Consider the following 14,550-nt stretch of genomic DNA (forward strand, 5'->3'; position numbering starts at 1 on the left):
CCACACAATTCTGAAGTATACTGTACAGCAACTATCCAAACGTACTGTAGAAGCCCGACATTAGTTTTATTAGGGATTAAATTTAGCGAACTAATAATGAAAAATTCCAGAAGCGGTATTTTTTTTTACTTTCACACAAACTGATAATATAATTATATCTTTCTACAAAATGATGAAATGCTCAAAATAGAAATTTAAAATTGAACCTGTTGACTCAGCTTAATTTTGTTGTTTGTTAAAGAATATATTACCTGTTCAAATCATATATAAATTTAGCATATATAAATTCTATTTAATTTTTAACCGATCGTTTTCCTGGATTCGTTTCTACATGATAGGAGCAACTTTATATCAAAAACCATAATATATTTTCTAATTTTCAATTCGTTACCCCTGTAAGGACTAATTATTTTATACACTAACAACGGTGGAACCTTCAAATCTACATTTAGCTTAAATAATATTTCATATCTACTGAAAAAATGTAATATCTTTCAACAAATAAAAATGCTAACTATTAATAAAAGTGAACTAACCCACGTTTATTATTAATTAAAATTTTCCGAGATTTTGTTAAAGTGAAAGCTCAACTTGTCTCTCCAGTGATTTTATTATGTTCCATACCAAAACGAATTAATAATAATAATAAATATATATATATATATATATATACTGAATATATGTATATATATACCCTCACACGCAAACTTCAAAACACCTTAAAATACAATTTTTTTTTTTAAATATTTTATAATTTAATCTCTACTTTTACCAAAAAGATAAACAATTTTCCCTTTGAAAAAAAAATTAGATTTAAATCGTTAGTTTTTAGTACGAAAAGGTTTCACAAATTTTATAGAACTCCTTGCTTTACTGGGGAGGGGGGGATGATTTTTACAAATAAATTTTTGATAATAATTTTTAACTTATTTTCTATTTTCATGAAGTCTAATTAACAAATAATTTTACGACAGTAATTTTTAAAAGAAAAAAATTAAAAATAAGGTTAAGATCTATTGTGAAGTATATCCAGAAAGTAAATTTTTGTAAATTGTACAATTTTTTTTCTACTTAAAAATATACCTATGAGTAATATTTTTATGAAATCTAATCTCTAAACTCTTAGAAATATAAAACCCCCCTAATATCTCTATTTTCTCATCAGATTTTTTTTTCAAAGACTATAATTATATTTCCCTAATACACAAATTACTATAATAAATTTCATGACTGTAAAATAAAGTGTACTTAAAATGTAAGAAAACAAAACCCAACGTATATATGATTTCACATATACGCATAGATTGCTAGATCTTTGTATTCAAAAGACTTCAAAACATCTAAAAATGGAAAAATCTGATGAAAGAATCATTTTTCCTAAAAAAAAAAAAAAAAAAAAAAAAAAAAAACGTTGCCTCTCTTGTATACAATAACGACAGGAAGTAAGTATAAAATTTCAAAATATTAAAAAATTATTTATTATTTTTAAAAAAACTATTTTTCGTAAGGAGAAAAAATAACTACAGTTTATACTACAGTAAAGGTTAAAGCAATGCGGAAATGAATTTGTACCGAAATTTGGTTTAGATCCAAAATATTTTATGTGCATGGCTGCAACACATCAACGCAAAACCAGTCAGTCTTTGTAAACTCACAGTAACAAAAAATATAAATTGAGTAAATATTTTCATTTATATCATAAGAAAAAATAAAATAACAGGATAAACAAATAAATTTACAAAAAAAAAAAACATTCCATATAGTATGTACGAGCTTTTAAATTTAAAAAAAAGAAGCAATTAACAGATCTATTTTTATTACAGATATAAAACAAGTTAAAACGTTGAAGTTCAAAGGAGTAATATAATTTTGCTAACGATAGTAAACTTAGTTAACATAACTTACTTAATCTGACCAATCCATCTATCTTAACTTAAACAAAGATGTTTATGGCATAGTAAAAATTCATCCTTGAACTGTTAAAATAACAATAGACTAATAATAGCTTATTAATCAGAAAGAAATACACACCTAATCTTAAAAACATTATTTTTTTTTAAATATTGGTTAAAAATTGTAAATGGTTGATGTATAATATCTGTATAAAATAAAATGAATTTTTAAAATTATTCCAATTTCTGTGGTGGAGCGGTAACATCACTGCCTTTCATTTAAAAGGTCCCGAGTTCGAATCTTTACTAGTGTGCAATTTTTAAGCCAAAATTTAATAATAATATTGAGCTCCCCTAGTACCACGATACAAATTAGATAATACTTAGGTAATATCCTTAAGGTTCTGTAATTTTTAAATCACTTGATAACGGAGGCAATTAAAATTGCTTTCTCTGAGAGTAATGATATTTATTACACAACCAGACTTTGTGGTAGTAACAGAGTGTACTTTACAATTTTTGAAGGAGAGTATATTCAGTTCAGTTTAGTGCAAAAGCCAACGCCTAATAATCCACAAACAGAATATTTGTTCTGTTTGAGAATGATTGTTCCACTTTTGGACTTTGTGTTTTGCATCATGTCCTAACAAATGTGACAACAACAACACTAACAATGTTAACCAAAGTTAATACAGAATTACGGAACCTTACAAGAAAATTTGAAATTACGCTCTTGCTGATGAGTTTATTCATCACTTCAGTACATCCATTTTTACATGTAATATCTAAAAGGTGTACAATCACGAGCCATTTGTTGAAAGAGAATTTTGATAGAACAAAACAAATTCAATCATCAATTAGAAAAGATGAGTGTCGTTAATATTGTGCAGTGATTATATAGGAATTTTGATGATGTTCATAAATTTCGGTCTGTCCAAAGATGAAAGATTTATTTATTTAGATGAAAGTTTGAATTTTCCATCAGAAAACGCATTAAACTATTGACAACGTTGTTCAGTGGATCAAATATTCAGATCAGATTTTGGTGGGATTTCATAAAAAATCAAGTGGTATAGAAGAACCATTACATTTATTGAAAAAATCTAACTGATGTTTGTTTTTCCAGAACTATGGTTAGCTGGGGAATATAATAAGAAAATAATACTTGATTTAACTAGAATATACAGGACAATGTATTTTTTGATTTAATTTTGTTGACGAGGCGTTAATTAGAAAGCCTACGGTCGCCTTTATTGGATTTACTCCTGTTCTTCTTGCCAGATTTCAGGTGTGCGATTATGGACTGAATGGTTTAAACTGGGTTTTCTATAAATGTAAATAAATAAAGAAAAATTTCATATAAACATGGATTCAAAAATGCTTCATATCAAATTTTAGCTTACATAAAAACCCAACGGGTTGGTCTAGTGATAAAACTCAACATCGTAAACCAGCTGATTTCTAAATCGAGAGTCCTCAGGTTCGAATCCTGATAAAGGCAGTAGCTTTATTCGAATTTGAATACTAGATCGTGTATACTGGTGTTCTTTGGTGGGAGGAAATTTCAATTAACCACACTCTGGATATGGTCGGACTGAGTCTGTACAAGATTACATCTCACCCACACGTCACAAAGGGACACAACTGTGGATAAAATTGATGTTATGATTTTTGAGCAGAAAAATTGAATAAAACAGGAACCCACAGGACTATAACTCCAGTAATCTCTGAAAAAAATTATTGTAAAACATAAAAACTTGCGTTGAAAAAAAAGAAAACAATTTTTTAAGTATGAAAATTTGACGTTCAATTGTCTACAACATTTCTTTTCACGTTTCAGTCTGATTCGCTTTTAAATAAAGTCCAACTTCTTAATATCTTCATGTTTATTTGATAATAATTTCATAGATTTTCTTAGGATTAAATTCTGTATAAATTTTGTTGTAAAATGTATTGGCAAATCAATTACCTTTTTGTTCTTCAAATTTAAAAAATTCTTTTAGGGTTGCAATGTTTGTTTTAAATTACAGAAAATAAGGATTATTTGAAATAGACTTCTGGACCTATTTTATTCAATTTTTCTTATCGGGAATTATATGAAACCTTAAAATTTATACTTTAAATTCCAAGAATTTCAACATGGTTGCATTCTTATCGTGAATTATATGAAACCTTAAAATGTATACTTTAAATTCCTTAAAATTCAACATGGTTGCAATTTATCCCTGCTGCAGCTTGCAATATGTTCAAGATATTACTTGAAAACGAATCGTTTCTGGACCGATTTTTATATAAAATGTTTCTTTATTCTCATTTGTAGAATATCCTTCCCGTTTCTTCCTGAGAGATTCTGTATACAGTCTGTGATGTAAGAAGCTAGAAATATAGTTATCTTTCTAGGAACATCCTTTGCCCTCGCCTTTAACATTACAAAATCAAAGATGTTCCTAGGAAAAGAAATACCTTTACTTCCAGTGAATTAGGTACGGTAGAGATGATTTGGGGTACAACTAAAGTTGTTTTCTCTGGTGAACTTTTCCTCCTCTTTATTTAACAAACAAATTTTTAAATAAAAGGAGAAATAGAATTATCATCATCATTAATAAAAACGCTGGAAATTATATTTCTGAATTTTCTCACCAGTTGTCCATTACTTAAAAATTTAAATTATAATTTTTTTTAGTTATTTCATCATTGCGATCACTTATTTATAAAAAATAATAATATTGATGATGGTTTATCAAAATTAAAATACCAATTAGTGAATTATTTGATGTTATGAGGAAAATATGTTGGTGTCCTCTCTATCTCTTTTACTGTTTAGCCTCTGGAACCACCGTAAGGTATTTCAGAGGATAAATGAGGATGATATGTATCAATGTAAATGATGTGCAGTCTTGTACTATCTCAGGTCGACAATTCCTGAAATGTGTGGTTAATTGAAACCCAACCACCAAAGAACACCGATATCCATGATCTAGTATTCACTTGGTAAATACACGCGAGCAGCGTAAAAAGCTGGCTGAAATTTCTAATGGTTATACAATCAATGTAATATTCTAAATATGAAAAAAATTCATTTCATATATATTTTTTACAATTATTTTTAACTTTTATCCTGAATTTAAAAATATTATATTACATGAATTCTTTGTTAAAAACAGTTTTAAATGAATTATTAAAGGGTGTCTGATAAATTTCCTAGATAGGAAAGATGTACTTTTTTTTTAAGGCCATAGCGTATTAGGAAAAGATACAAAACATAAATCATCTAAATGAACGTATCACAACGCCATTACAAAAATTACAAGGAAAGTTCTAATTAAGCTAAGCACAGGCTACGTGTTATTCACCAGTGGAGGACATACATTAAAATGCGTTTTCAAAACAATGATAGTTATGTGCAGTATATTATATAAATAAAAACGGTTTTCATTAAAAATTGTTAAATTTTCTACATATAGAAACTTATGGGACATTCTGTATAATAATAAAATTATGTAGAGATAAAAACTGAATAAAAATAATTATAACAAATTATAGTGCAACTAATAATTTTACTGAAGTACGTATACATTTTCAAGTTGAAAAATAATTTTATTACCTGATACGTTTACTGCTTATTTGAATGACCGCTTTTCATATTTCTTTACTTTTCAAAACAATTTCACGTAATTAACCCAAAAAAAAATTATTTTGCTTTTAGTTTTTACCAGTAAATCATTACTTTATGAAAAATGTTTTGATTGGTATAATCTTTCCTTATTGTAGGTTATTCAATTTCAATTTTATTTAGAAAATAAATTTTTCTTTCCCGTAAACTTTTAATTTATTTGTCACTTTCAAAGGAATGAAGTAATCCTCAATAATATCTAACAATTATTCATTTAATGATTTAGAATAATTTACATTACTATAGCAATGAATAAATGTTTAAATAAAATTTTATTTAATAATTTCAAAGTTAAAATAACGATGCGTTATCACACATACAACTCCTATTTATTTATTTATTTTTTAAATACATCTGGTTTTATGGAAGTAAATAAAATAACTAGACGATTTGAATGGAATTATTATATAACTTTTACTCGTAACTATTGTAAAAAATGAATTTATTTGAAAGCGTTATTTATTTATAGAATTCTGTTAATATATTTTTTTGTGGTAATTAAGATTTATTTTTGTTGAAAAAGAGTTTAATTAAAATTTGTTTTCTGTAATTTAAACAATATTATTTTGTTTGCACGGCAAACATAATTTTTGAAGTTTAAATTACTTAAAATTTGAATATATATATAGAAGACGTTTGGATAAAAGTCATTAAACACCTTTAAGATATCAAAAGTCACTTATAGGATTACAGTATTAACCAAATACAGTTTATGTTAAACCGGATTCCTATTCAGTAATACAGAATTAAATTATATATATTTAATTAAATAAAAAGCATTAATTCAGTCATATAATATAATCATTAATATATAATAATTTTAATCATTAATTAATTAATGAATTAATTATATGATGAATTAAATAAAAAACATTAATTTTTAATACATGAACTTATGTTTGAGACAAAACTTCATTAAAAAAAATCATAATTATCCTTTTAATAATTTAGCGTGGAATGAAAACTTTTAAAAAATTAGGAAGATTTTAAGTGAAGGAAAATTTATGAAAAAAGAGAATAATAAAGTAAGACCTGATTGGTTTAGTTAGACTACTTTTGTGCAAGAAGGAAGCGAATTACGTAAATAAGATAAAAAATAAGAACTGATGAAGCGGATAACTTAAAATAAAAAAAGGAAATGTTTTGAGAGAAAAAGGTTAGATCGCAATAATTAAGAATGGAGATATACTAAATAACTGGTGGGAAATAAAAGTATCAAAGGATTTGGTTCAAAATGATTGGGGTATTAAAATGTAAGGTTTTTTTTAAATTACTATTTTATGGGGATTATAACTTTGTTTCAGCAGTCAATAAACGAGACATCTGCTTCAATGCCACCCGATACAGAGGCTGAAATTCAACAAGTACCTCTTCCACCACCACCACCGCCACCTCCAATATCATCATTATTACAAGAACAAAGACGACCATGTTCCATTCCATCAAATGAAAATGTCAATTCCGTTTCAAGACCCATCAACAACGAACTCAGATGTGAACCGTACGCTGGACAGTTACCAACTTTTCTTAGATTGAATTGTGTACAACCACACACGTTGTATTTTCAAGTTACAAATACAGCTTTTAACTATCTTACAGTGAGTAATATTTAATAATAATATATATACAGAGTGATCCAAAAGTCGCAGTACAGCCTATTATGTCAGAAGTTGTAAAGAAAATGAAATATTTGGATACACCAACGTAAATTAGGTATGAGGGCCCACCTTTGGGGCATAACACAACAATGGCCGCTATTTTGAATCACCGTCCATTTATTTAAATGGGAATGGGTTCATGTGACGTATCAAAGCAAATTGAAATTTTTGCCATCAGATTTCACATAACTGTTACGGTGTAGGAGTTATTGGCATCCAAAATTGACACTGGAGGGCTACAAGATGTGTTCAACATGTGGACCGTTTTGTTGAATGCATAACTCTAGTTGCTTAATCCGGTCAGCAGACTCTCGCAGAAGCACTTCTGGTGCGATTTCCTTGCAGCACAGCGTAATTCTTTATTGCAGATGGTGAACATCACGAATCTTCTAATGCCCCCAGAAATAAAAGTCCATAGGTATGAGGTCGAGTGATCTTGGTAGGCATTCCACTGAGCCAAGCTGAGCAATTCATTACCCAGGCAACTGGACATCGAGCCACTAACGATTATTTTTAACCCAAAGTGGGGCGGAGCACCATCTTGTTGAAAAAACGAAGGGAATGTTCCATCTTCATTTAAAAGGGAAGGAAAGTCTCTCAGCATGTCCAAGTACCGCTCATAATTAAGGGTTCTATCGATGAAGATTGGTCCAACCACACGAGTACTCCATATCCCACACCACACAATAAGTTTAACATCTCCAACAACATTGGATGGTTCAATCCCGTGGGGATTTTCATCACACCAATATAGGTGATTCTGCCGGTTCACCTGACTGACATAAAACACTGCCTCGTCACTGAATAGGATACTCTGTGGGAATGCAGGGTTGTTCTGACGTAATACCCACGTACAGAATTCAACACATATCTGGATCATTCTCAGAAAGTTTCTGTGGCATTTGGATCTTAAACGGATGCCATTTGATGCTATGAAGAATACGCGGAATGAAGGAAAGACTAACACCAATTTCACTTGCAAGACGTCGAGTGCTGCGTTTTGGGCTGCTCGCAAAGGCAGCCAAGACCATCATCGAGGTTGTCTCATCAGTGGCAGATTTGGGATGACCACTACGTCACCTGTCGGACACATTTCCTGTTTCTTTGAATTTTGATATGAGACATACAACAGTATTATCTGAAATCGTGGTCTCTCTGGGTGGCACCTGTTGAGATCTGCTGCAATGACTCGATTGCTTCGTTCACTAGACATCAGGATCACCTCAATTTGCTTTTCCTTCATCAAAGCCATCATGAGTCATCAACGAAAGAATAAGATTTTTAAACTTTTTGATACCATAAGTCAACAACGAAAGAATAAAATTTTTAAACTTTTTGATACCAATAACTTCTACACCGTAACAGTTATGTGAAATCTGATTGCAGAAATGAATTCCTGGTAAAATTTCATTTTGTTTTGATTCGTCACATAACCATTTAAATAAATGGACGGCCATTCAAAATGGCGGTCATTGATGTAAATGCCCCAAAGGCGGGCCCTCGTACCTAATTTACGTTGATGTATCCAAATGCTTCATTTTCTTTACAACTTCTGAAATAATAGGCTGTACTGCGACTTTTGGATCACTCTGTTACATATGTTTTATTGGAATTAAATCGATTGTGAAAAAGATGGATAAAATTATCATCAGTTTTAGCTGTAATTTAATTTTAAAACAATATTTGCATTACACAGACCGGATTTTCTTACTTAACCATTTTATGATGTTATAAACTATTAATCTTTAAAAATAAAAGTTTTTTACACGTATATTTTATGAACAAAAGATTACAAGGCTTAAAAAATACTAATTTATTTGCTGTGTTTTTTGTTCTCAATGACGGTCGTTTATGAAAATTATTTAAGACTACAATGTTTTCAGTCGTTTTTGTGTCCATCATCTGTGATTAGTGTCGCTAACTTCACCATGGCGTTAGCGTTCGCTGATGTGATATCTAGCAGTTTTTTACGTTTTATAGATAGCCTATATATTAAACATTTGGCCGAATCGTTTAGAGGTTTCCGAGCTTTTAGGTGATCCATTGATGCTTGTCCAATCTTTTTTAACTATCATTACGTCTTTTTCTTTGCTGATTCCCTGAATGGGAATTTGAATTATTTGTGTATTTCAACTTTTAACGTCGGTATGTGCAGACTTCCCCTTTTTTATGGCCGAAGACTTACTCCTCGGCTGTGTAACAATCTTTTGTTTGAAGAAATCTCCAACTTTGTCTTCAGTGCCGTTCAGCAAATCCCTGCACACAATTACTCCCTTGGAGGTATTTAACATACCTCCATATTGATGTTATACCGCATGATAATGCAGTACAATATCAGTATCTATCTAATATATCAATATCTTCTTAGCTTTGAGTAACTTTTTAGATCGTTGACAGTTTTAGTAAACAGTCCCATAGCAGTTTCCTTAACAAGACCTCCTGCAGCTGTTATGATATCTCCAGTAATCACAAAAGGACTAATCTTAGTAAAATTTCCTTCTTCCCTCTTTATCACCAAATATTTTGGCAACGCTTCTTCAGCCTTTGGTCAAACTTAGTTCGATCCTTCTTTAACGCTCTTCCTTCGCTTCGCTTGCAAATACAAATGCTCTCCTGGGCGAGGGTTTTTATTTGGACCCTCTGCGATAGAAATCGTGGAAGTTAAAGTTTCCATAAATGAAGTAACGATTATCAAAATGTTACAAGATAAGGATGGATAGACGGTAGGGCATACACCGAATCACTGATCCTGCCTGGGTTCTCCCAGTCAGCTTCCCACAGATTTAACCCGAGCCGTGGAGTCAGGTACTGCCGGCCCCACCATACAAAGATCAAAGGGCTTGCATGTAGCAAGCCCTTTGATCCGATACCCTTACCCATGGGACAATCCCTGCCAAGATCCGAATTGATTCTCACGATGAACGACAGAGACTTTGGCGGAGTGAGTTCACATCAGCTCACCTCCAACCCGGTTTCCACTATCGGGAAATGAGATAAACATTCCCCGTCCGTACTCACCCCAACGCCGGCAAAAACAGACTACAGATATGTCTCCTGCACCCGCTGCAAGCAGCGAAAGCGAGAAGCACAACCGCGACCAGCTCGGACAGCTCAAAACTGTACTACGCCGGATGTGTGCGTAGATGTGGATACGACTCTCATAAATTTATAAAACCTTTTAAAAACAATTTCATGTTTTTGTATTATAGTTGTATTAATTAAATTGATATTACTTTTAAATAAAGATATAAATAATATAGACAATAAGTTATTCAACATCATTTAAATAACTTGTAAACTAACTATGTTGATTATTTTTAGTTTAACGCATTTTTATTTTACTTGTGAATTTATTACTTACTATATGAATATTTATAACCGTATATGTATTTTTATTTACTATAAACGTATATTCATATAAATCACATTCATTTTTTCACCATAAAATAAATTTAAAATAACGGCGTTTTAAGTCGTTAACCCATCAGTAGCCTTTAGTACACAAACAAGTGTCATGTAAGTAAATAAATAACTTTCATGATTAATTTGAAGATGTTTTTACAATGAAATAAAATACTCCTATAATTTTAGGTAATAGAACCGATTTTTACTCTCCGACAAAGAATTTAAAAAAAATTACTACACGATAATTATGAGCTATTTCAGGAGTTTAATTTAAAAGAGTAACTTTAAAAAAATATTTTTACTTTCACTGTTATATATTTATACTGAATAGTTGAATAGTTACACAGCATACTTTACAAGAAACAGTATAGTATATAAGTAAACCCACCGGGTTGGTCTAGTGGTGAACGCGTCTTCCCCAATCAGCTGATTTGGAAGTCGAGAGTTCCAGCTTTTAAGTCCTAGTAAGGCCAGATATTTTTACAAGGATTTGAATACTAGATCGTGGATACCGGTGTTCTTTGGTGGTTGGCTTTCAGTTAACCACACATCTTAAGAATGGTCGACTTGAGACTGTATCAGACTACACTTCATTCACACTCATACATATCATCCTCATTCATCCTCTGAAGAATTATCTTAACGGTAGTTACCGGACGCTAAACAGGAAAAGAGAGAGAGTATAGTATATAAGAAAACTACGCTAATGGGTGCACATCTTGACGTTTCATGCATTACCTTCTCTAACCAAAAAAAGATAATTTTAGCGTTGAGAAATTCTGAAAGGATGTACGTATGGTGGCTTATTTTTTGCTTAATATTTCTAAATCTGATGGAACAATTTGAATGAAATTTGGCAAGATGATCTCTGTATACATAATATTAATACCATTTAATCTGTCACAACCGGTAAAGGAGACAAGGAGATACAGACCTCACGGGTCCTTAATCTAAAATTTTACCCAAAAGATAGGTAAATTCTTTCATTCCCCTTAAGTAGTTAAAATACTTTCTGGCAGTGTTTGAGTTATTCAAAACCATCATAAACAGATGGGGAAAAAAACACTATTTTCTTTTTTGTCGTTTTTGGACTCAAGTTAGAATTTTTTACAATTGAATGATTCCTGTACATATTCAGATTCAGATTGTACATATACAGAATCAATATGATACTTCTATTACGTATTTGGACAATTTCATTCAGGAGTGGAGTAGATGCTTAATTTTTTCTCATCAGGTTATTGTTTTGCATGGTACCTTCCAACAAGATTAACCAAGTTTTTTTTTTTTAAACCGTTACGATTACATTTGAATATGGGTGATTAATGCGATTTAAATTTTGTTACCATTGGTCAAGTTTATGGGGAGATACGATCTGATCACCTTAGGTCCCATTTCTCAAACTTTTATTCAATAAGTAGAATAGCTTTTTTACATAATTCAATATCTTTTAGGAAGTTTATATACTTTTAGTTCAGGTTGTGATCTATCAAATTCTAAATTAAAAGGTTGAGGAATTTACCAAATAAAGTCTGGAAAATAGCCCCCCTAACACTGGAAAATAATCCCTCCTAACTAGTATTCTGCGAGGGTGAAGCCCTCTGTTACCAGAATAGTATGTACTTTCGCGAGGAAAGTTATTCAAAGCTCTTTGCCAGCTGGTTTTTACTCGTTGAAGCAATTTTTAAGTTAGATTTTTCTAAATGTCATAAATTATATTTTTATTTAAAATACTGGTAGATCTATCAACAATAATAAAAGTTGCCGGTGTGAAAAAAAGGTTTTCATATGAAACGCAAAATTTGAGAATCCTGTTTAAGGAAATGAAAATCAAAGAAACGACGTTATTTAAATGTGTATTAGTTTTACCTCAACTTCTCTAATTTTTTTTTTTTTAATTTGACTAATTTCACCCTTTATTTCAGCACAAAACTGTTTTTACTCCCTTGTACGAAGTAAAGGAAGTATTGTGATCGCGAAAAATTTCGGTTTACATGTTTCAACGGAAATATCCATTTTGACCATCCCTGAATCCATTTTGACTAGTTTAGGCGTGACGTCTGTACGTACGTATATATCTCGCATAACTAAAAACCGATTAGCCGTAGGATGTTGAAATTTTTAATTTAGTACTGTTGTAATATCTAGTTGTGTACCTCTTCTTTTGATTGCAATCGACTAGACCATGTATGCATGTACTTATGTATTTCGCATAACTCAAAAATGATTAACCGTAGAATGTTGAAATTTTGGATTTAGGATTGTTGTAACATCTAGTTGTACACCTTCCCTTTTTATTGCAACCGAATGAACCAAAAGTGTGTCCAAAAAAGCCCTTTTTCTTAACTGCAATAATAAGCTCTCTTTCAGAGAATTTCAACGATATATTAAGTGGTACTTATTTTCATTGGTTCCAGAGTTACAGCCAAATAAAATTTTAAATAATTTAATTAATTAATTATATAATAATTTCCACTTACCATCTATTTTTATTATTATACTCGAGCGCTTTCTGACATTAACTCATCATCAGAAACATTTATGTGTTATGAATTATAATTATTTCCTTCACAAATATATTAGATGAATTTTGAATTTTACAACAGTTGATTGTGAAAATGTTAAAATAATGTCGACGTTGTCCGTCATGTCAGTATGAAACTCCCAGTTGTTATCTAACATAATTATACTCCATAACACATAAATTTTCCTGCTGGATTAATATCCGAAAGCGCTCGGAAATAATAATAAAAATAGTTGGTTAATGGAAGTTATTATATAATTATTTTATATCTATACCAATGGGCCATGATTAATAATAAAAATAATGAAATATTTGATTCTTACAAGGGGAAGGCACATTGGTTCGAATCAGACTTCATCTCCTTCTTTTTTTTAAATTTAAATATATTGATTTATTAATAATTATTAACCTCTGATTGTAAAAAAAAATTTACGATAAATAATAATTCAATAATAACAATAAAATAATAAAAAAAGATAAGTTCTTAATGGAATAATATTTAATGTACTTTTGATTTAAAAAAAAAAATGTGTGTATATGTAATTTAATAGGCATACAAGGAAGGTCATGTGTTCTCCACATCAGATTTTTTATATAAACTGTTGTTTATAAAAAAAATAAATAAAAAATAAAATCGAGTTCAATTTCATATTATAACTGAATTAAAAAATTCAAATAAAATGTAATAATTAACTGTAATAATGAATCAAAATTTTAATTAAAAATTAGACCAAAAATTATTCATTATTTTATTGGGATTTTTTTTTATTATGAAAGTCACTTAAATTTAATTTTATAGATAATATCTGATAATTAAGTCTAAATTTAATATTTATTACAGGTACAAGAAGTAATAGATTCAATGTCTGAACAATTATCATCAGACTTATTGACTTCTTTAAAAGGAGTAAGACTTGTAGGAGGAGCATGTTATCTCAGTCTTACATCTGATAATGATGTTAAAGAAATGATAAGAACTCCTCTTAAATTACGAGATATTCCTTTACAACTTGAAGATGCATCGGCCGGTGCTATGTTTATAGCACTTTCAGGAGTACCACATGATGTTTCTGATGAGTCAGTAGCTAATACGCTTGCTCATTTCGGCACTGTTATTGGTAAGTAAACTTATATACAGAGTGTTACATAAATTTCCATATATATATATATATATATATATATATAGAACCATTGTTTTGAAAACACATTTCGATGCGTGTTCTCCACTATTGAAGAACACGTAACACTATAAGTTTCCATATGTAGAAAAATAGAACTTTTTTTATGACGTCCATGGGGTATCAGGAAAGTGTTGAAGTAATAATGGCGTTGCTGATAAGTTCCTTGAGATGATTCATGTTTTGTACCTTTTCTAGATAAACTGTCACATTTATAAAA

At 30.2% G+C, this 14,550-nt stretch overlaps 1 protein-coding gene across 4 annotated transcripts in view; it reads left to right on the forward strand.

Moving 5' to 3' along the window:
* The window catches only part of LOC142328951 (uncharacterized), a 164,235-nt gene that overhangs the window by 145,604 nt on the left and 4,081 nt on the right, over positions 1-14,550 (forward strand). For 2 of the 4 annotated variants that reach the window (XM_075373146.1, XM_075373149.1), the window contains exons 7-8: positions 6,870-7,163; positions 13,994-14,270. In XM_075373146.1, the coding sequence (XP_075229261.1) occupies positions 6,870-7,163; positions 13,994-14,270 (571 nt within the window). The remainder of the gene's footprint in view (positions 1-6,869; positions 7,164-13,993; positions 14,271-14,550) is intronic. The other 2 variants (XM_075373147.1, XM_075373150.1) reach the window with 2 other exon arrangements.

Source organism: Lycorma delicatula, chromosome 8 (assembly GCF_047948215.1).
Source record: "Lycorma delicatula isolate Av1 chromosome 8, ASM4794821v1, whole genome shotgun sequence".
NCBI classification, from domain to species: Eukaryota; Metazoa; Arthropoda; class Insecta; order Hemiptera; family Fulgoridae; genus Lycorma; species Lycorma delicatula.